At 38.7% G+C, this 23,152-nt stretch overlaps 1 protein-coding gene across 19 annotated transcripts in view; it reads left to right on the top strand.

Moving 5' to 3' along the window:
* The window catches only part of LOC106096145 (uncharacterized), a 225,108-nt gene that overhangs the window by 169,581 nt on the left and 32,375 nt on the right, over nt 1-23,152 (top strand). Inside the window, exon 1 of one of the 19 annotated variants that reach the window (XM_059370576.1) lies at nt 15,166-15,286. The exons of 17 other annotated variants lie outside the window; for them this stretch is intronic. In XM_059370576.1, the coding sequence (XP_059226559.1) occupies nt 15,181-15,286 (106 nt within the window). In that variant the 5' untranslated portion in view covers nt 15,166-15,180. Of the gene's footprint in view, nt 1-15,165; nt 15,287-21,313; nt 21,479-23,152 lie in introns of those variants that run through there. One more of the 19 variants, XM_013263818.2, reaches the window with a different exon arrangement.

The raw sequence follows: 23,152 nt of genomic DNA, 5'->3' as shown, positions 1-23,152 counted from the left end.
CTTGCTAACTATTTTAGCTGTACAAAGAGAGTGATACTCTGATGCGTAATACCTTTTTTGGGTTAAGGTAATGAGTCGATTTTTCACCAAATTAAATTCTTGAAAGGAAATAGTGGGTGTTGTGAATGGGGGATAATCAAATGATCTTGAGATTTTGGAGTAAAATCGGAAAACATAAGCAAGAACCCGTATGGCCTTGTCCCATTTTGAAAACCTTTCTAATGTGTCGGATTGGTCATCGAACGTGTGAAATACTTTTATCCTTCGCATTTCTGGTGGATTCTCAGATAAGAATCTGGACTTTGGCCAATCCTCGGGGGGGTCAAGTAGCCATGTCGGTCCATGCCACCACAATGTGTTATTCATGAGATCAACAGAGCTACACCCACGGGATCCTAGGTCTGCTGGATTATCTGCGGAGCGTATATGACGCCAGATGCAGTTTCCAACATTGTGGAGGATTTTGGAAGTCCTGTTGGCCACATAAGTTTTCCACGTATTAGGTGGTTTTTCCAGCCAGCCCAGTACAATGGACGAATCACACCAGAGAAACATATCGTAGTTCTGAATTGGGAGAGAGGTTATGAGTTGTCTCATTAATTTCGAGAGTAAAACGGCTCCACAAAGTTCCAATCTTGGGAGACTGACTGGATCAATAGGAGCGACCTTCGTTTTGGAGACAAGAAGGTGGCACTGGACAGAATCCTCCGTTCGAGTTCTCAAGTAGACCGCAGCACAGTACGCCTTTTCTGAGGCGTCACAGAAACCGTGTATCTGCGTATGATATAATGGGGCAAAATTGATCCAGCGAGGTATTTTTATATCAGCCAGCTGGGAAAGATTTACGACAAATTTATTCCACTTTAATAGAGAGGAGGGCTTTACATTCTCGTCCCAATCGGTCCCTTCCAACCACAGCTGTTGCAAAAGGAATTTTGCCTGGATGATTATTGGGGAAATCCAACCAGCTGGGTCGAAAAGCTTCGAAGAAGCCGATAATATTTGCCTTTTAGTTATAGCTTCAGAGGGCGATATATTTGCAACTTGATACGAAAATTGGTCGTTGAGGGCGTTCCATTGGATACCCAATGTCTTTGCCGAACTAGTTTCATTGAACTTTAGAAAATTCGTATCCAACAGACAATCCTTTGGGACGGAATTTATAACTTGTGGGCAGTTTGAAGTTATCTTTTTGAAAGGAAAACCGGCTGAACTTAGGACTTTGATTAATTGTGATAGGGAATCAATAGTTGAGGCTATATTGTGTGCTCCTGAGAGGACGTCATCGACGTAAATTTCTCTCTGCAAAATTTGAGACGCCTGAGGGTGTGTATCCGCTGAATCACGAGCTAACTGCAAAATTGTCCTTATTGCCAAGTAGGGGGCTGAACTAACACCAAAAGTCACGGTATTAAGGGCATAATCTCTAATGGGACTAGTGGGTTCTGGCCGGAAAAGTATCCTTTGGAAGTTCGTGTGGTCCTTGTGAACTAATATCTGGCGGTACATCTTCTCGATGTCACCGCTGAAAACGTACCTATACAGACGCCAGTTCAAAATCAAAGTCGAAAGGTCTAATTGTAGGGATGGACCGATATACAACACGTCATTAAGGGACTTTCCTGAGGAGGTTCGCTGAGAGGCGTTAAAAACAACCCTCACTTTTGTACTACGACTGTCAGGCTTAAGGACCGCATGGTGGGGCAGGTAGTATGTACTTTGAGATGAGTCTTTGGAAATTTCATGAGGCGTAACCTCCTCCATATGGCCAAGGGAAATATATTCCTTTAATATATTGTAATATGTGTTCGCCATTTCTGGTTTCCTGCCTAGAGACTGTTCCATACGCAAGTACTGGATAAGGGAAATATGTCGTGAAATGCCTAGACCTAGTTCCTTGTGATTTTCGGACTTAAAAGGAAGTTTTACTATGTATCGACCTTCTGCGTTTCGAGTGGTGGTTTGACAGAAAAAACTTTCGCAATACTCATCATCTGGGGATATAGGAGGGCTTGAAAGAATCTCTTCCTGCTCCCAAAACAATCGCAGTTGTTGGCTTATCGGATCCTCAGAAGTTTCGGTGGTTTCAATAGCGAATGATGAGCAATTGAGGGTTTCTAATGGACCGCTAATTATCCACCCAAATATAGTCGCTTGGGCCAAAAGAGAATTTGGCAACTTCTTGACCCCATCAAGAAGTAATTTTGGCATGACATTGCTGCCGATCAACAAATCTACGGGTCCAGGAGAAAAGAATTCAGGATCAGCCAGATCTAAATCAGATAAATCGTCATAAGAATAATCTGATTGAGGGACAAAAAAGTTTGGCAGTAGTCGGGTTATCTTGGGGACGACAATTGCTTGGATGGCCAGCGAGTGGTCATGTTTCCTCGAATATAGGGTGAGCTTACAAAAGGACTTTGAGTTTGCCACTACACCGCCGCCCATTCCCCGTATTTGAAAATTCATTGGTTCGGTTGGAAGCAACAAACGCTGCTGCAAACGTTTAGAGATAAAGGTTTTTTCTGACCCTTGGTCAAGAAAAGCACGAGCACTAAATGTGTCTCCATTATGGATTATGGAGACTAAAGCGGTTGGCAAAAGGGTTTTCTCGCAGAGCTGGTTGTTCTCGGAAACATAATGAGACGACGTTTGGGTCACTTGGTAAAAGTCTTGGCTAGGAGTGGAAGTGGATGGTAATTCAATAGGAGAGTTTACGTCAACAGGGTTTGTGGTATTTACGTTAGACTTGTTTGGAGAAGATTTGGTGTTGGAATTGGGAAAGTGCAAGAGCGTATGGTGGTTTTTCTTGCACGTTGTGCACAGAAATTTGCTTTTGCAATCGCTCCGAATATGTGTATATGACAAGCAGTTTAAACACGTATTATTCTGCCGTACAAATTCGCTGCGAGCTTGGGGACTCATTTTTAGGAATTCTTGGCAGCTTCGAAGAGAATGGTTGGAGTTGCAAATCTTACAGGGAAATTGGGCTTTACTTTCTGTATTGAAAGCATGAATATCAGAATCCTGTTTTCTACTGTTCCCTTTCTTGGCGCCCTGGATGCTATTGAGTCTTTCGACCACCTCATACCGATTGGAAAGAAAGGTATCCATTTGGTCCCAATTGGGGAGATCCCTATGTGATTTCAATGACTGTTCCCATAGTGAAAGGGTTTCATGTGGGAGTTTTGTAGAGCACAAAAACACGAGGATAGGGTCCCAATCGGCTGTGGAAATTTTCTGAGCATTTAAAGCGGCCAAACAATCATTTATTGTAGCCTGGATTTCCTGAAGGGCCTCGCTGCTTTCGGAGGGGATTTGCTTTAAATTGAGGAGGATTTTTAGTTGGTTGTCAACCAAAATTCTCCTGTTTTCGTAACGAGTCTTTAAAGCATCCCACGCCAGAGCAAAATTCTCTCCACAGAGCTTATATTTCTTCACAATAAGTGCCGCCTGGCCTCTTACCTTCAAACGAAGGTGATACAACTTTTGTACGGCCGATAATCTGGGATGTTCTCCATACACTGCGGAGAACATGTCCCTGAATGAGGGCCATTCCTCATAGCCCCCATAGAAGATCTCTGTGTCGCAAGGAGGGACCTTTATGCAGGGAACAGAGTTGTCCATAATTGGACTTTCTAAAACAGGAGAAGAGGATGAATTATAGGGGTTTATGAGGGTCTTTTGCAAGTCCAAAATCCTGGCTTTACAAGACTGAAAGTCACTTGTACATTTAACAAACTTCTTTCTAGCTGACTGTAGCAGCCCCTCATCAGAATTTGAGTCCTTCGAAATACAAAGTGTCCTATAAGTCTTTTGAAGAATTGTCCATCTATCATTTAGCTCCTGAAGAGCAACTTCAAGGCGAGAATCGGAAAGGTCCTCCACGGGCGTGTCGCCAAAGCTAGCAGAAAATGTTATTAAATTATCAGAATCGAAAATGAATTCTTCCATTGTGGATAAAGGGATATTCCGAAAGGAAATATATCAAAACTGGATGAAAATATTAATTTGCAATTTCCAAGGAATGGAAGTGCCCTCAAAGTTTTGAAAAACTTTAGGCTTGAGTAAAAGAAAGTAATAAAAATAATAAAAAGGGTTTTCAGAGAGGACAAACCTATAAGAGAATATGGGTATTTTTGTTATATTTATTTATATATATATATGTAAAAGACGGTATATATTTGTGACACAAATACAGAAAATAATAATATCTATTATGGAAGTGACACAAATATAAAAAATAAATAATTAACGTTGGGGTTGTTCCCGTTCTTTGTACCATATAATTCAAAAAGGTAATAGGTTCAAAACTGTTCCCAGTGTGGACAAAATTTCTTCGTTCTAATATAAATATCTCAATATCAAGGGGTTTGATACATAAAATCTTTCAAAGACCTATTTCCTTATTCACATATAAAATTGAACGATGGTTTCTTAAAAAATTCTTGTATTTAGGAAAACTATTCCCAATTTCGCCACAAGGTATCAATAAAGATTTATAAGCCCGATTTTTACACTGTTGTTGGTTCATAAAAATGTAAAAACTGTTTCCAATTTGAATATGCCACTGACATTCAATGTAAAGGCAATAATAGTTTGAATTACTGCTTAAAAATTAAAACGAACTGTTCCCAGTTACACAAGCAAAATTTCATAACAGCTTTTCAAATGTTTCCAAAATTCACAAGGGTCTGTAAAACTGTTCTCACTTTGAGCCTTCGTCTATATGTACATTCATTTTAACAATGTTAACCAACACTTCGTATCAAATTGATAAAATATGTATGTTTTGGGTTTGGTCGATTAAGCTATCGTTTCTAGCACCGAAGATCCGAACCCAAATAAGCTAAGTTGGAGTTCATGCAAAACAAATTGTTGATATAATATTTTGAGGTAAAATAATTTAACATTTGTTAATGATTGTTTCGAGAGAGTTTTTACAATTTGAATAGCACTGTCCTCGGATAACAATATGTATGTTACTGTGTGTAGTACATATTAAGTGGGAATTTAACACCCACGTTCAGAACCACATTAAGCAATGAGTGCTAACATTGAATGTTAAACCGAATGTTATATAGTTTAGTAGTCACTGATCGCAAGCAAGAATTGATTTGGGGGATTTATTTGCAAATGTTAATGTGGGCTCCAAGTGGATGTCAACATTTGAGTCGTAAGTTGTTGTTGTTTATTTTTTCTTTTTCTTTCGTATATTAGACCGTTGTTTCAAGGTTAATTGAATTGAGTTACACTTCCTGGTAGCCCCAGGGGATGGGGGGAATGGATATGTAAATGGTTAAGTGAATTGAGTTACACTTTTCGGGAGCCCCAGAGTAGGGGGGTGGTGTACGGATAAGTAAATGGACTGTATTTGTGATAATAAAATAGGAATAATTTGGAAACTTCCTTTGAAGTGAAGAGAATTAATTCCATGTGAAGTACCACTTGTGGGATGAAAGATCCAGCTGCGACGACCGTGGGCAAGAGGAGCATTGCAGCATGCGGCTTTCGTCCAATGTCGGTGAGGGGGTGAACCTTTGATACACCCCTGCTTCAAATAATAGAATTGCACGTTTTTGTGAAAAAAAAAAAAAAAAAAAAAAAACGTTTGACGACCAATCCCTATCCAGTAGGGGGAACACAACAGATGGGAATCTGGATTGGCAAATGGAATGCTGATATACTTTCCGGCTTTCTTGCGTTTCCTTTAATATTCTGGACAAGGCACATAAAAAAGAATTTTTTTGCTTTTTAATATTCTTTTTGGGACGTGAAGTCCTCCAAACGCAAATGATTCTTTACTCACTTCTATCCTTTAATTTTCACTGTTCTGTCCAGCAAAAACTATCAAAAACAAAACACTTTCTTATTCCCGAAAAAAATTGATATTCAGCGAATATTTTGTCAAAACACTTTTTCTTCACGCAAAAAATTGATATTGAGTAGCAATTTAAAGAATGCGAGAATACGGGAAATAGTGATAAAACGTGTTCAGCACTAGCTGTCACTTTTTACTTCGTTGCACTTTTTAGTAAAGGTGAGGTTGCCAGATAACAAGCAAGGCTCGAATGGACCATGTTAAAGTTTATGGGGATAAAACATTTAGATTTAAAAATGGGTTCATAAATAAATAAATTTATGAATTACCATTACACCAATGGTGGGAGAAAATCGCTTTACCCAGAGGATGGGAAAAGGTAAGAGTATCGGGAGTTGATACTATGGATCTAAAACAATTCTTTTCAAAATTGGAAAGATCCAAGGAGTTGTGGGAAACGAGTAGGAAACCACGGGATTGTGGTCAGACACAATACCAAATATTGCAGTCAAGTTATAAGGGAAATAAAAATGCTCCTTTTTTCAAACAACTTACATTTGTACTTTTATTTATACTTAGGTGAGATGTGATCTGGTTCGCTGCTGAGACAAGAAGAGACCCTATGCTTAGTCTTTACTTGACAGGCCAGTTCGTAGAATATGCGAACTGCCAACGAGATAAAAGAAAGAGCCCTAATTGCCAGATCAATACATATTAAAAATAGGGGGAAAAATTTATGTACTGTAAAGTTAATACATACTGATTCATATTAAAATATTTTTGAGTTATTATCAAAGTTCAAACTTATTTCATTTCTTAAAAATAAGGGTAAAGTACAGTAAACAGGTAGCTACATCCAAGTATAGACCGATCTGAACCACGGATGTCGAAAAGCCTAACATAAATCACTGGGTCAAATTTCAGCGAAATCGGATTATAAATGCGCCTTTTATGGGGTCAAGACTTTAAATCGAGAGACCGGTCTATATGGCAGCTATATCCAAATCTGGACTGATCGGGGCGATATTGAAGAGGGATGTCGAAGGGTCTAACACAACTCACCGTCTAAAATTTCAGCGACATCGGACAATAAATGCGCCTTTTATGGGCCCAAAACCTTAAATCGAGAGATTGATCTAATTGGGCAGCTATATCCAAATCTGAACTGATCTCAGCCAAATTGAAGAATAATGTCGACGGACCTAACATAACTCACCGTCCCAAATATCAGCAAAATTGAATAATAAATGTGGCTTTTATGGGCCCACGACCTTTAATCGAGGTATCGGACTACATGGCAGCTATTTATATCCAAATCTGAACCGATCTGAGCCAAATTGAAAAAAGATGTCGAGTGGCCTAACACAACTCACTGTCCCAAGTTTCAACGAATTCGAACAATAAATGCACCATTTATGGGCCCTTGACCTTAAATCGAGAGATCGGTCTATATGGCAGCTGTATTTAAATCTAAACTGATCGGGGCCATATTGAAGAGGGATTTCGAAGGGTTTAACACAACTCACTGTCCCAAATTCAGGCGAAATTGGACAATAAATGCGCCTTTTATGGGCCCATAACCTTAAATCGAGTTATCGGTCTACATGGCAGCTATATCCAAATCAAGACCAATCTGGACCAAATAGCAGAAAGATGTCAAAGAGCCTAACAGAACTCACCTTTCCAAATTTGGGCGAAATCGGACAATAAATGCGCCTTTTATGGTCCTAAAACCTTAAATCGAGAGATCGGTCTATATGGCAGATATATGCAAATCTGAACCAATCGGGGCCAAATTAGAACAGGATGTCGAGTGGCCTTACACAACTCACTGTCCCAAATTTCAGCAAAATCGGATAATAAATGTGGCTTTTATAGGCCTAAGACCTTAAATCGACGGATCGGTCTATATGGGAGCTATATCAGATTTTGGGCCATTTGGGACCATACTTGGTGTAATGGCAGGAAGTTATAGGAAAAGCCATCTTGCAAATTTTCAGCCAAATCGAGTAAAACTTGCGCTCTCCAGAGGCTCAAGAGTTATATTCGGGAGGTCGGTTTATATAGGGAGCTGTATCAAATTTTGGACCGATTGGTACCATAGGAAAAGCCATTTTCATCCAAATCGAATAAGTCTTGCGCTCTCCAGAGGCTCAAGAAGTCTTATCGGGAGATCGATTTATATGGTGTAGCTCAGATTGCGGACCGATTTGGACCGTTCTAGGCGTATTTGCTAAAAGTCATACAAAAAACCCCAACACCCAAATCGGATAAAAATTGCGTTCTCCAGAGGCTCACGAAGTCTTAAAGGGAGATCGGTTTATATGAGCTGTATCAAATGTTGGACCGATTGAGATCATACTTGGCGCATTTGCTGAAAGTCATAGGAAAAGCCATTTTCATCCAAATCGAATAAGACTTGCGCTCTCCAGAGGCTCAAGAAGTATATTCGGAAGATCGGTTTCTATGGGAGCTATATTTAAACGTGTACCGATTTGGCCCATTTACAATCCCAACTGACCTACATTAATAAGAAATACTTATGCAAATTTTAAGGCGCCTAGCTCTACTCCTTCAAAATTTAGCGTGCTTTCGACAGATGGAAGGACAGACGGGCGAACAGACAGACCGACATGGCTAAATCGACTTGGAATATCAGACAAGAGGATCAAGAATGTAAATACTTTGCTGGATCTCAGATCAATATTTCGATGTGTTGCAAACGGAATGGCGAAATTAGTTACTCCCATCCCATAGTGAAGAGTTTTAAAACGGACTGACAAACAGATGGATGTAAGGATATACGGACTGACTGAAGTGCGTACCTTGGCATAGGCGTCACTACAACACGGAAATGTGATGCCTTCTATTGGGTGATTTTTTAAGAGCTATAGGAAAGTTTAAAAAAGGAACAAGTAAAAGCGTACTAAGTTCGGGCGGGCCGAATCTTATATACCCTCCACCATGGAGCCCATTTGTCAAGTTCTTTGGCGGACATCTCTTTATGGATACTTGGTTTAGCTATTGCAGACCAAAGTGGAATTCATTGGTTTAGCTGTTGCAGACCAATGTTTAATTCATTGTGCAAATTGTCAGCCAAATCGGATAAGAATTGCGCCCGATAGTGGCTCAAGAAATAACATTAGGAGATCTGTTTATATGTGAGCTATATCAGTTCATGAACCGATACAGGTCACATTTCACTCGAATATTAATGGTCATACAAGAAGTTGTTACGTAAAATTTCAGCCAAAGCGGATACAAATTTCTCCCTATAGAGGCTCAAGAAGTACAATCTGGAGATCGGTTTGAATTGGAGTTATATCAGGTTGTAAACCACGATTTAGATCATACTTGACGCAGTTGTTGATGGTCAAACCAAAACACTCCATGCTGAATTTCAGCCAAATCGGTAATGATTGCGCCCTCTAGCGGCTCAAGAAGTCAAGACCCCTTAGTGCAAAATTTCAGCCAAATCGGATAATAACTGCGCCCTCTAGAGCCTCAAGAAGTCAAGATCAGATATAGGTTAATATGGCAGTTATACCAAAACATGGACCGATTTGGCCCATTTGCAATCCCAAGCGACCTGCAATAATAAGAAGTATTTATGCACAATTTCAAGGACCTAGCTTTACTCCGTCGAAAGTTAGCGTGCTTTAGACAGATAGACGGACAGATGGATCGGCGGACAGACGGACGGACGGACAGACAGACAGACGGACGGACGGAAATGGCTAGATCGACTTAAAATGTCATGACGATCAAGAATATATATACTTTTTGGGGTCTTAGACGCATATTTCGAGGTGTTACAAACGGAATGACGAAATAAAATGCATGAAATCTTCATTGGAATCGATAGTGCGGTTCATATAATTCAATGTTTGAAGATTATTTCATGCAAATGTTGACCGTGACTGCGCTTCAATCCATCCGCTTAGTCAAATTTTGGCATACTCTTTCCAACATTTTGGCCGGTATCTGCGGAATAAATTCTTCAATGTTGTCTTCCAATGCGTCAATTAAAGCGGCCTTGTCTGTATAGACATGAGCTTTAACATAGCTAGCCCCACAAAAATAGTCTAAAGGCATTAAATCGCTTGATCTAGGAGGCCTATCGACCGGTCCGAAACGTGAAATAAAATGTTCACCTAACTCGCCTCTCAATTAGTCCATTGTAACGAGTGTTGAAAACACATGTCATGCAAGTAAAGCTCTTGCAATTTGGGCAAAAAAATCTCACGATAGCGCTTACCATTCATAGTTACATTACGATTCGCATCATCTTTGGAGAAGTACAGTCCAATGATGCCATCAGCCCATAATCCGCAAGTCAAGCCCTTGCATTTTGGGCAAAAAAAAGTTGAAAATCATCTCATGATAGCTCTCACCATTCACAGTTACGTTATGATTCGCATCATCTTTGAAGAAGTACGGTCCAATGATGCCACCAGCCCACAAACCGCACCAAACTGTGTTTTTTTCTGGGTGCACAGGTAGTTTTTGCAATGCTTCTGGCTGATCATCACTCCAAAATCGACAATTCTGCTTATTTATGTAGCCATTGAGCCAAAAATGAGCTTCGTCGCTGAAGAAGAAGAAGCGCGCGATGAACTTTCTTAACAGAGCACGCCTTTTGATAATAAAATTCAATAATCTGCAAGCGTTGTTCGTTTGTAAGACAATTCATGGTTAAATTATAGACCAAACTGAAGATCTTTGACAGTGAAACAAAACACGAAACGTGCGTGAGCTGTTTAAAACATTGTTGCCGAAAAGATAATAGCTAAAAAATAACCCTTTATAGACTCATCTCGTATTTGTACTTTTAATACACCTAGGGAATAAAGTTGTTGTCAGTTTTTGCAGAAATTGTGAAATACGTTGTATTTCTATGCTATGTCTTTCAACATTTATGCCTAGCATGGTATAGGTTAGGTTAGGTTTTCATAACTATGTAACACATTATTTATGTTCCTTTTTCCTCATAACTGAACAAATCTTTATTATGTTCAGATAATTTTGCATCTATTTATTTTGAGACAGGTAAAACTCCTCAACCTAGGCAAACCCCTATTGTTAAGGTATGTTACCTTTTCTTCATAGATTATGTTATCTCATTTAGGGAACTGACCGAGACTTAGAGAGCAATTTAGACCTTTAAGAGCTCAGAATATCATTTGTTAACAACTCTCATAACAAAGGCTCTTTGGAGGTACCAAAATGATAAGCCTTATGGTGGGTTAGCGTCATGCCACAGACTTTCTATTGTATTTAGGGAACTTACCAAATAGCATTTTCAACTTATAAAACCCAGCATTTATGCAGCTAACGAAGTCATCTTTTAAGAACCATTCAATACGTTCAAGTCGTTTCGGAAGAACTCTAAAGAAAAAAAATTGCAATACAAAAAATTCAAAATGTCAGACTACAACTTTATAGTGGTGATCTTTGTTGTCATTGGAGTTATATTAATACTCTCGTCGTGTATAAATCAATTTCGTTACGGTGGATTTACGCCATATGGTAAATAAAAATGTGAATTAAACAATGTGTTTGAAAAAGGTTACTCTAAAAAAAAGGAAAAGCGTGCTAAGTTCGACCGGACCGGATCTTATATACCTTCCAACACGCATCGCATTTGTCAAGTTCTTTGAGTGATTTTTGAAATTTATAAGAAACGAGTTGGACAGGGCCCGCTCCGTTGCGCCTTCTTTCACTCTCTTATTTTATCTGAGCCCTATATTGGCACGGTCAGGAAAAAGTTCTGTTTTGAGGGTGCCGTTAGGGCCTTTTTTCGCCCCAATGTAGATATCATTTTCGTGCTCTACTCTCAAATGCCTTTCATTCGAGCCTTATATAGCTGTGGTCGGTAAATATATCCTGTATGGGGTTATTTTTGGGGGTGCGGTGGACTCCCATGTATCAAAGTCGTGCTCTAGTAGCAAATATCTTTCATTGGAGCCTAATATTGTCAATATTGATCGGCCGTCCTAGACATCCCACCTTAAATAAGTATACCACATTTCTGTTTTAGAGTTATTATAAACAAACAAATAGTTTGAGTCCCATAATGTCAAGCATTTGAAGGTGGCGTTCAAGATATTCAGGGATATTTTTTTGTATTGGTTATCCGCATTCAAAATCACATTTCAAAGCTACCACATGGGATGGCACATTTTTAAAGATCCTAGGTCCTCCTGTGTCTATCCCAATTTGAAGGTAAAAAGTGTTCTCTACTACCAAAGACCTTTTAGTGCTGTCGTATTCTATACTGATCGGCCTTCATATATTATTTTTAATACCTATTTTCATTTTTGGGTAGAATAGGGGAGGAGAATCGGCAGGACGGCTGGACGTGACCGAGATTCTTAAATCCTTATATCAACATTAGATCGAACTCTACTGACCTAGACCTTTCTCTTAATTCACATATTATATATTTGTGGACATTTATGTCCGTTTAAAGGGGTTTTGGGTTTGGGGAGGCCCCGTAGACACCTTGAACCAAATTTTTTGAACAGATGTGTACTCAACTTCCAACCTTTCCTTTGATATCCATATTGTCCCAATTGGTAAAAAATCCCAGCTGGGGGGTTTTGGAGGGTGGGGAGGCGTCTTAGATACCAAGGTAAAATTTTTATATCAGATTTTTACTTTACTTTTAAATACCTTTCATTTGATACCCATATTGCCCAAAGGGGTGAAAAAGTCCTGTTGGGGTTTTTTTTTGGGGTGGGGGGAACCCCCAAACACTTTGGGCGAAATTTGTTTACCAATTTCGTACTCTACTCTTAAATACCTTGCGTTTTATAGCGATATTGTCCTAATCGATAAACATGTCCGCGCGGGTGGGAAGGCCACTCAGACACCAAGGAATACATTTTGATGTCAGATTTGAACACTACTTTTAAATATCTTTCGTTTGACACCCATATTGCCCAAAGCGGTGAAAGAGTCCTGTTGGAGGGTTTTTTGGAGGTGGGGAAAAAAATTTACCATCTCTACCAAAATATTATGAAAATCGGTTCAGCCGTTTCAAAACAAAGCGCAACAATTTCATTCTTATACCCACCATGATAGGATGGGGGTATACTAATCTAGTCAATGCGGTTGTAAGACCTCGAAATATTGATCTAGGACCCCATAAAGTATGTATATTCTTGATCCTCTCGATCTCGAAATCATGATAGCGGTCGAATGCGAAAAGCTAGCCTCTTGAAATTTTGAACAGATACTTAATATTGATGTAGGTCGTTGGGGATTGCAAATTTGCCATATCGGTTCAGATTTAGATATAGCTCCCATATAAACCGATCTAGGATTTGACCTCTTGAGCCCCTGGAAGCCACAATTTTTGTCCGATTTGACTGCAATTTTCCACATCGTGTTTTGTTATGACTTTCAACAATTGTGCCAAGTACGGTGCGAATCGGTTTATAACCTAATATAGCTCCCATATAAACCGATCTCCCGATTTGACTTCTTGCGCCCCTGAAAGCCTCAATTATCATCCGATTTCTCTGAAATTTAGTACGTAGTATTCCGTTATGACTTCCAATAATTGAGTCAAGTACGGTCTAAATCGGTCTATAACATGATGTAGCTCACATATAAACCGATCCCCCGATTTGACTTCTTGAGCTCTTACAAGCCGCAATTTTTATCCGATTTGGCTGAAATTTTGCATGTAGGGTTTTGTTATGACTTTCAACTACTTTGTTAAGTACGGTCCAATTCGATCTATAACCTGGTATAGCTCCCATATAAACCGATCTCCCGGTTTGACTTCTTCAGCCCCTGGAAGCCGCAATTTTTTTCCGATTTAGCTGAAATTTTCCATGTGGAGTTCTTATATAATAGACTAGCTGAACCGGGCCCGCTCCGCTGCGCCTTCTTTTACTTTATATGTAGCAAAATTTTCAGATTCGCGTTCTATTCTAAAAAACCTCTTATTTGAGCCTCATATTACCATGGTCAGTAAATAAGCCTTGTTTGGGGGGTGTTTTGGGGAAGGGGTGCTCCCCCAGAAACTTGGTCTCACAAATGGATATCAGATTCGTATTTTACTTGCAAAACCTTTCATTTGAGTCCCATATTGCCATGTTCGGTAAATATGTCCGATTTTGGGTTGTTTTGAGGGTTGGGGTGGTCCCCCAAACCCTTGGTCCGACAATTGGATATCAGATTCGTTTTCGCATCTTAAATACCTTTCCTTTGAGTCCCATATTGTCGTGGTTGGTATATATACATATTTGGTAGGTTTTGGGAGTGGGGCGCCCCCCTAGATACCCCATCCGAAATTTGGATACCAAATTTTTGTTTGTAGGTTACTATAAGAGAGCACACAAAAAAATTCGGGTAAGGGGTATTAGAAGTCATAAAAAATACAACATCAAACATTTCAGTCAAATAGTGGCGCCCCCAAGAGGCTAAAGAAGTAAAATCGGGCGATCGGTTTATATGGGAGCTATATCAGGTTATAAACCTATCTGGACCATACTTAACACGGCTGTTGGAAGCCATAGTAAAACATGCAAAATTTATAGGCTCAAGAAGTCAAAATCTGAGATCAGTCTATACAGCAGCTATATTAGGTTATGAATCGATTTAGACTATTCTTGGTACAGATATTGAAAGTCAAAACATAACAACTCTTGCGAAATTTCAGGCAAATCGGATAAAAAATTTGCCTTCTAGAGGGCCAAAAAGTCGAGATCCGAGATCGCTTTATATGGCAGCTATATCAAAACATGGACCGATGTGGTCTATTTACAATCCCAACGGACCTACACTAATAGGAAGTATTTGTGCATAATTTCAAGCGCTTCACTTTACTGATTCGAAAGTTAGAGTGCATTCGACAGACAGACAGGCGAACGGACGGACTAAGACCAACAACTAACTATCTATTTCCAATAGAAATCGGCTATGGTTGTTAGAAGTCATAACTTTAAAATTTCAGCAAAATCGAATAGATATACCCAAGAGAAAGATATCAAATAAGGAATTTTGTTTGATTGCTTTTCTAATTTTTTAAGTATTTTTTATAAAGAATTCTATTTATCTATTATCATAACACACCAATTCACATTATGCCCACATACACTTGTATTTGTTTTATTTTCCGACAGATAAAATCCCATAACCGAAGATATATAAAGTTGTAGTTCGTTTTCTAATTTATCTTATCGGCTAGGGAATTAACCAAAATTCAGGAAGCAATTTACAACACTTAAAACTGGACATGTATGTTGTCAATGAAATCATTTTTAAGAAACACTTCTAACGCGCAAGTCACTTCTGAAGAACTCAAGAGAAAAGCAATTTCCAGTATTTGCAATAGAGGAATCAAAATGTCAGACTACAGCTATCTAGCAGTGATCTTCATTGCCCTAGGAGTTTTGTTAATACTCTCAGCATGCGTAAATTATTGTCGTGTTGGTCGATTTCCGCAATATGGTATGGTGAGCAAGTAAAGAATATAAAAAATTAACTTAAACAACAATTTGTGAAAATAGTGAACATTCAATTATCTGATTTGTGTTTTTGGGAAAATTAAGAGACAAACAAGTTTTCTCCGATCTCGGTTTCCATATTAAAACCACTCCAAATTCTCTCGCATTATTTCAAGGAGTCATGGAGTGATGGCTGTCCGCTTCTCTCACGAGTTTTCTGTACTTTTCAACCTAATTCGATTCCTGCGCCTCTAATGTTAGCACTAAGCCCTTTTCCTCCTATATTATTAAACCCTCCATCTACCATCGGACAATGAGGTTGTCACTGATATGCATTCGAAGAGGTTGTCACTGATATGCATTCGTTGGCGTTTGTTGGGAAAATTGCACCAGATTCGAAAATCCTTTGAGCGATAAAAAGGTTCGACTCCTTTAAGTCGCCAGGCCCTGATGGTGTATCACCGGTTAAATTACATGCTAGTCCAACAGACTGGCTTCTTGGCTTAAGGGGATATAATCTGCTTGTAACAAAATTGACAAATTTGCCCATGGACATTCCATTAAGGAACAGGGACAAACTTCTCACATATCAATGAGTGCAGTCCGATTTAAGCTCAATGATAAGGGGACTTCTTTTTATAGCCGAGTCGAAACGGCGTGACGCAGTGCCACACCTCCATGGCTGCCATACCAATGGTACAGTACCTCCCAAATGTCGCCAGCATTAGGAGGGAATAACCACCGCTGAAAATTTTAAGATGGTTTCGCCAGGATTTGAACCCAGGCGTTCAGCGTCTCGGCGGACATGTTATCCTCTGCGCAACGGTGAACTCTCTCCTTGTATCAGCATGCCGTATATTGCTTAGGGATGGAGGGACACTAAGGTAATTTTCATTCCAAATTCAGGAAAACTTTATCACACGAAGGCGAACGATTTTCGTCTTATGGGTCTGCCATCCTTTCTACTGAAGACTCTTAAGAGGTTGATAGGAACATATCTTAGGGCTAAGATACCTGTCTTGGCAACAATATGCATATAGTAAGGGCAAATTATTATATCCACCACCATAGGATGGGGGTATACTAATCTAGTTATTCGTCTAAGACCCCATTCGTCTAAGGGCACCGTAGCGCAGAGGTTAGCATGTCCGCCTATGACGCTGAATGCCTGGGTTCGATTCCTGGCGACACCATCAGAAAAAATTTTCGGTGCTGGTTTTTCCCTCCTAATGCTGGCAATATTTGTAAGGTACTATGCCATGTAAAACTTCTCTCCAAAGAGGTGTCGCACTGCGGCACGCCGTTTGGACTCGGCTATAAAATGGAAGCCCCTTATCATTGAGCTTAAAACTCTAATCGGACTGCACTCATTGATATGTGAGTGGTGGAATGGTGGAATGTTCATGGGCAAAATTTGGATTTGCCCCATAAAGTATATATAATCTTGATCCTCTTGAAGACAAAGCAAAACTTGACTCGAAGCAGATTCTTTGGCATATGTACATAATGTACGACAATATGTATATTCGTGTATAAAGACGACATTATTTCCATTGGAATACATAATGTTTAATTGTTGTAAAATTCGGACCAATCAAAAATTCAAATCAATCGCAAAAATCTGTGTTGGGAAGTGACAACATGTAATAAAGATAAGTGCGTGACCCAAAAAACATGTGATTTGCGTGAATCGGAATGAGGGGGAGTGATGTTACACCCACTCGCACATCTCCAATAGCCATTCCATGCACACGCAACGAGAGCAACAAAAAAAACACAACTTCCAGGAGTCTGTACATATCACTGCATGTAAATATGTACGTACGTAAAAATGTAACAGCGATGTAATAGAATCCGATTCAGACAAAAAAATGTTTAGAAAAAATACACCAAAAAAAAATCAATTGTTACACTCTCGACGTTCTGAGTCGATCTAGTCATGTTCGTCCGTCTGTCGAAATCACGATAGCGGTCGAATGCGTAAAGCTAGCCGCTTGAAATTTTGCACAGATACTTAATATTGATGTAGGTCGTTGGGGATAGCAAATGGGCCATATAGGTTCAGATTTGGATAGAGCTCCCATATAAACCGAACTCCTGATTTGACTTCTTGAGCCCTTACCAGCCGTAATTTTTGTTTAATTTGGCTAAAATTTTGCACATACTGGTCTGTTATGACTTTCAACCACCGTGTCAAGTACGACCCAAATCGGTCTATAACCTATTGGGTTGCCCAAAAAGTAATTGCAGATTTTTCGGTCGGCCAAATGAAGTTGATGATGACCAAATCAAAGCATTAATCGAATTGGATCGTCATGTAACTGAGCGTGAGATAGGAGAGAAGTTAAATATACCAAAATCAACCGTTCATTATCACATAAAAAGTCTTGGACTGGTGAAAAAGCTTGATATTTGGGAACCACATGTATTGAAAGAAATTCATGTAACAAGCCGAATCAACGCTTGTGATATGCACCTTAAACGCAATGAATTCGATCCGTTTTTAAAACGAATCATAACTGGGGATGAAAAATGGATTGTTTACAACAACGTTAGTCGAAAACGATCATGGTCCAAGCATGGTGAACCAGCTCAAACCACTTCAAAGGCTGATATCCACCAAAAGAAGGTTTTGCTGTCTGTTTGGTGGGATTGGAAGGGTGTGGTATATTTTGAGCTGCTTCCAAGGAACCAAACGATTAATTCGGATGTTTACTGTTAACAATTGGACAAATTGAATACAGCCATCAAGTAGAAGCGACCAGAATTGGTCAATCGTAAAGGTGTCATATTCCACCAGGACAACGCTAGACCGCACACTTCTTTGGTCACTCGCCAAAAACTGAGTGAGCTTGGCTGGGAACTTTTGATGCATCCACCATATATTAAATTTTAAAATATTTGTTATCGTCGATTTCGATTTCCGGTTCGATGTTGGTAGTGAGACAATATAGAAGAGACTTGATGTGAAATGGTGTCAGTCAAAATTTTCTCTAATAGCTTCGGAATAGAATTCAAAATTGAAATGCCCCTGTAATTAGTAGCCTCATTGCGAAATCCGGCTTTAAATAACGGTCTTATATATCAGATTGCTTCCAAAATTCCGGCAGATATCCATGCTTTAATGAACTGTTGAAAAGTGTACAAGGGGAAATGAAAGTTCGAGAGCGCAATGCTTTAAAATGTTCGATGGAATTCCATCTGGACCAGGACTAAAAGTTATCTTCAGTGACCTTAAACTTTCAAGTACTACGTTTTCGCCAGACACGTCCATAAAAGCTGAATTGTTGATAGTGTATGGATATGTTCCACAAAAATCATAATAGTTATCTGAGTAAGTAGTGCCAAAACAGCCTGTAAAGATATCGCCAATGCCTGAATCGTTATCAGCTACCAAAGCTTTATATTTAAAAAAGTTCGGCGCTTTGTATTCACCAATTTGTAAAAGGATTTAGGATTTGATTTCAATTGATTTCTAATTGTATTCAAATAACTACCATATGCCAATTTGTGTTTTTTATTATATTCACATCTTGCTAAAAAATACTTAGAAAAGTCAGACGTTGACCTTGAGCGTTCAAACCTTTTATATAATTGATTTTTCTTATTCTTCAGGCTAGAAAGATGGGTTGTATTCCATGCTGCGTCGCAAAAAGTAATTTTAGGGACAGTTTGAGAAATAATGTCAGGTAGCACAGTATAAAAAGTTGAAATCAATTCATCGATATCTTTAAATCCGAAAATTTAATTCTAATGAACAGATGAGAGTAATGAGTTCAGATTGGTGTTAATGATTTTTTACTGGAATTTTGCATGACTTCCAAGTATGATAGCAATTGGTCTATAAATTAATACAACCCCGAATCATTGGCCATTGACCGCTACCCGTTATGACTTCTTGAGATCATAGAGCCCCCAATCAAGTCCCGACTTGATTCTTACAAATTATTCAAACACAAACTGAGTTACATGGAGTAAATTTTTAGCGAACTCCATGGTGATGGAAACCTAAGATACGCCCCGACCTCAAGAAATTTGCCACAAGGACTTATGTTATGACTTCCTTCATCCCTAGCGAGTATGATTCGAATCGGTCTATAAAATAATATTGCCTCCATATAAACCGATTGGCTGATATTTCGCATAAATACTTATGCTACAACTTGCAACATCTGTGCCAAGTATGATGACAATCGGTCTATATAATGGTATAGCCCCAATATAAACCGATCCTCAGGCTTGATTTCTTGAGTCCCTCAAAAAGCCTCAATTTTCCACCTGATTTGTTTGAAGTTTGGCACAAACACGTCTGTATGACGTGTTTGGGCTATAGCTGATATAGGCCCCCTTATATACCGATATTCTGTTATGACTTCTTGGGACCGTAGAAGCCGCAATCAATTCCCAACTTGATTCTTACGAAATTATTTAAATATAAACTGAGTTAATAAGGGTAAATATTTAGCGTAACCCATGGTGGTGGGTACCCAAGATGCGGACCGGCCATACTTATGTTTGCCTGTTACGGCAAACATAAGTAAGGCCGATCAGAGTTAAAAGTTCAGTGCAAGAAATAAATTTCAGAGATAACTTTCTGAGTGCTGAGTTCTTTTCCTTATATCTGTAATACAGACGAACTTCTCTATAGCTTAGCATTTGGGGACCTACGAAATACTACGTTATGGAGAAACTTCGTTATAGAGAAAACGACATAAATTATGTTTAATATGACAACACTGGGGCATTCAAAACTTCTCAAATTTAGTGGATACAGTAAATCACAAAGTCTTGTTTGGTGTATACGAAAAACTAGGCATAGCAATACAGTAGTATTTCTATTTTGTGGCTTTCTACAATGATAGTGCGTTGATATCAGTTTTGTTTTGTTTCTCTTTTATACGTGTGAACTGCAATAAAACAAATTTGCAAAAAAAATCCCTTATAGAGGGTATAGATTGCGGGAGAATTTTAACATGCGCTTTCAAAAAATTTCTCTACAGAGAGTATTCGATATAGAGAAGTTCGTTATAGAGAGGCTAAAATAGGTGAAAATGCTATAGAGAACAATTCGTTACAGGGAAGTTCGTTATGAAGAAGTTCTAGTATACCTACAGATGCGATATTATCAGGTTTATAAAGGGTGATTTTTTTGAGGTTAGGATTTTCATGCATTAGTATTTGACAGATCACGTGGGATTTCAGACATGGTGTCAAAGAGAAAGATGCTCAGTATGCTTTGACATTTCATCATGAATAGACTTACTAACGAGCAACGCTTGCAAATCATTGAATTTTATTACCAAAATCAGTGTTCGGTTCGAAATGTGTTCATTCACCGTAACGTTGCGTCCAACAGCATCTTTGAAAAAATACGGTCCAATGATTCCACCAGCGTACAAACCACACCAAACAGTGCATTTTTCGGGATGCATGGGCAGTTCTTGAACGGCTTCTGGTTGCTCTTCACTCCAAATGCGGCAATTTTGCTTATTTACGTAGCCATTCAACCAGAAATGAGCCTCATCGCTGAACAAAATTTGTCAAAATTTGAACACATTTCGAACCGAACACTGATTTTGGTAATAAAATTCAATGATTTGCAAGCGTTGCTCGTTAGTAAGTCTATTCATGATGAAATGTCAAAGCATACTGATCATCTTTCTCTTTGACACCATGTCTGAAATCCCACGTGATCTGTCAAATACTAATGCATGAAAATCCTAACCTCAAAAAATCACCCTTTAGAAAAATTTGAGATATGTAACTGCAACTAAGTCTCTTTCACGAGTCGTCAATATGTATTCGACACTACAATATTATCTTCAGTTTTACCGCACGTGTATAACCCCTTCATACTACATTTGTGGAGAGTGATAATAAACTAAAGATATGATCGCTCAATACATTCGGTGTATTATCTAATCGGTTTTGCGACAACTTACAAATATTTTGCTAATTCTGAACCTAACAAGCCTTTTTTCAGAAAACAGTCTGAAAATTTAATTCGTTTAAGAATAACAAACATTTTGCTGAACAATTCGTTTCGAGTGTGAATGAAAAATGGGTGAGGAAGAGGAAGATTCTGTTTTCACCTTATTTTCGTTCCTCCTTACCACCATAGCACTTTTATTCGTTATAATGTCTTGCGTGTATTGTTGTAGTAGTGACAAAGATCGAGAACAAGAACAAGATAATGGTAACTATGATATTTTTGGAGAAAAACAATCGAATTAACTTCTCTTTAGCGTCTAAGGGAACATTTAAAATAAGGGTAATGTTGGACAATAGGCGAATATTTAAAAATATTTGCTCCTAATGTTAATGTGATGAAGTCTGAAGCATTGTTTAAATTTTGAAGAATATTGACATATACCTATTTTTTATATGGCACTATTTCGAATTTAACTCTGTTTGGTGGATATGCTTTAGCGGGAAAAAGTCAAAGGTCAAAGGTCCAAGGTACAATGAGGAAAGATCCAGTTTTTTCAGCTCTAAATTGGTCTATTACAACAGCTAAGTATGGTGGAATACCTACCTATTGAAGATACTGTATAAGCTACTGATGGCTTAATCTGTACTGATTTGTGATTTTCTGCAACATAAATCACCATTCGACCCAGTAAGAGGTGTTAAGGAAACAAGTATCGTATATTGATTAGTGGCGTATAAGGCAGTAGCGAAGTACAAATAACTTGAATGGCCGAGGCGTTAATTACCCTGGCCGACACATTGATTAACAATGGAAACCTTTTTGCAAAAAGTTCATATTATCAAAAGGTACAACATTTAAACATGTTTGGTATTTAATTTTGTTTTTAATCTATCATTAACAAAAAAATTTTGATTCCTCATCAATGTACATTAGGGTGGACCATTTTGTGTGGACCAAAAAAACCTTAGCAAAAGGTTGTAAAAACTAAAATATAAGACTAATTCTAAGCAAATTTGCCCAAGAAACCTTGAGTCTAAAATCAAAATCAAGATTTTAAAGTCCGTCCGTACGTAACTAATTTATGATCTATGCCCCGTTAAAACCTGAAGCCAGGATCCTTGGATTTTGGAATCAATGTTGGTGGAGGAACGGCATTTAGTACCTTTCAGTATGAAGTAGGATTTTCGCCTTTATTGAAGCCTTCGCCTTCAACATTGACCTAAAATCCAAGGTTCCCAGCTTCAGCCTTTTTGTATGGGCGTAGAATATAAATAAGTTTCGAACGGAGGGACTAGACTAGACTTTGATTATAGACCCTTGGTTTCTTGACAACAAAATTTATACAATCCGTCTTAGATTACGATATAGATAACCGCTTTTTCGACCAAAAATGTACCCACCTTAATGGGCATCGCTATTAAAGGGCGATAATAACGGGCAGCGAACAAAACACTGAAACTGGCACTTGCTTCTAGGAGGCATGAGTCACGCTGATGAGTATCACGGTAGCTGATGTAAGACTAATCAAGTGAGATAAGGCAAAAGTCGGAAGGTACCGACTATATCACACTCTACCCCTATCCTAATAGGGTAAATTGTATAACTCTTAACCGATTTTAATGGACTTCTGCAGAGTTGTTCAGGTGTTTAGCCTTTTATGGCCCCTAGACATTAGGTTAGTTTAGGTTAAAATGTATGGAGATAAACCTAAGCCAGTAAACGGCTTGTTGTGTGCTCTAAAAACTAACAATTAAAAGAATGCTCAGTTAAGCCGGGCCGAATCTTGGGTACACACCACCATGGATTCTGCTAAAAATTTATGCAAAATAAATTAAGTTGTAGGGCATAATTTTATTCTACAACTAAACTTCTGTCAATCCAGCAAAAATTACAGCTTCTGGGAATCGAACAATGATGATCGAGAGACTGGTTTACATG

This window comes from Stomoxys calcitrans, chromosome 5 (assembly GCF_963082655.1).
Source record: "Stomoxys calcitrans chromosome 5, idStoCalc2.1, whole genome shotgun sequence".
Classification (NCBI taxonomy): domain Eukaryota; kingdom Metazoa; phylum Arthropoda; class Insecta; order Diptera; family Muscidae; genus Stomoxys; species Stomoxys calcitrans.
Note: the sequence above shows the minus strand (reverse complement) of the source record. Positions and strands in the feature narration are given on the sequence as shown.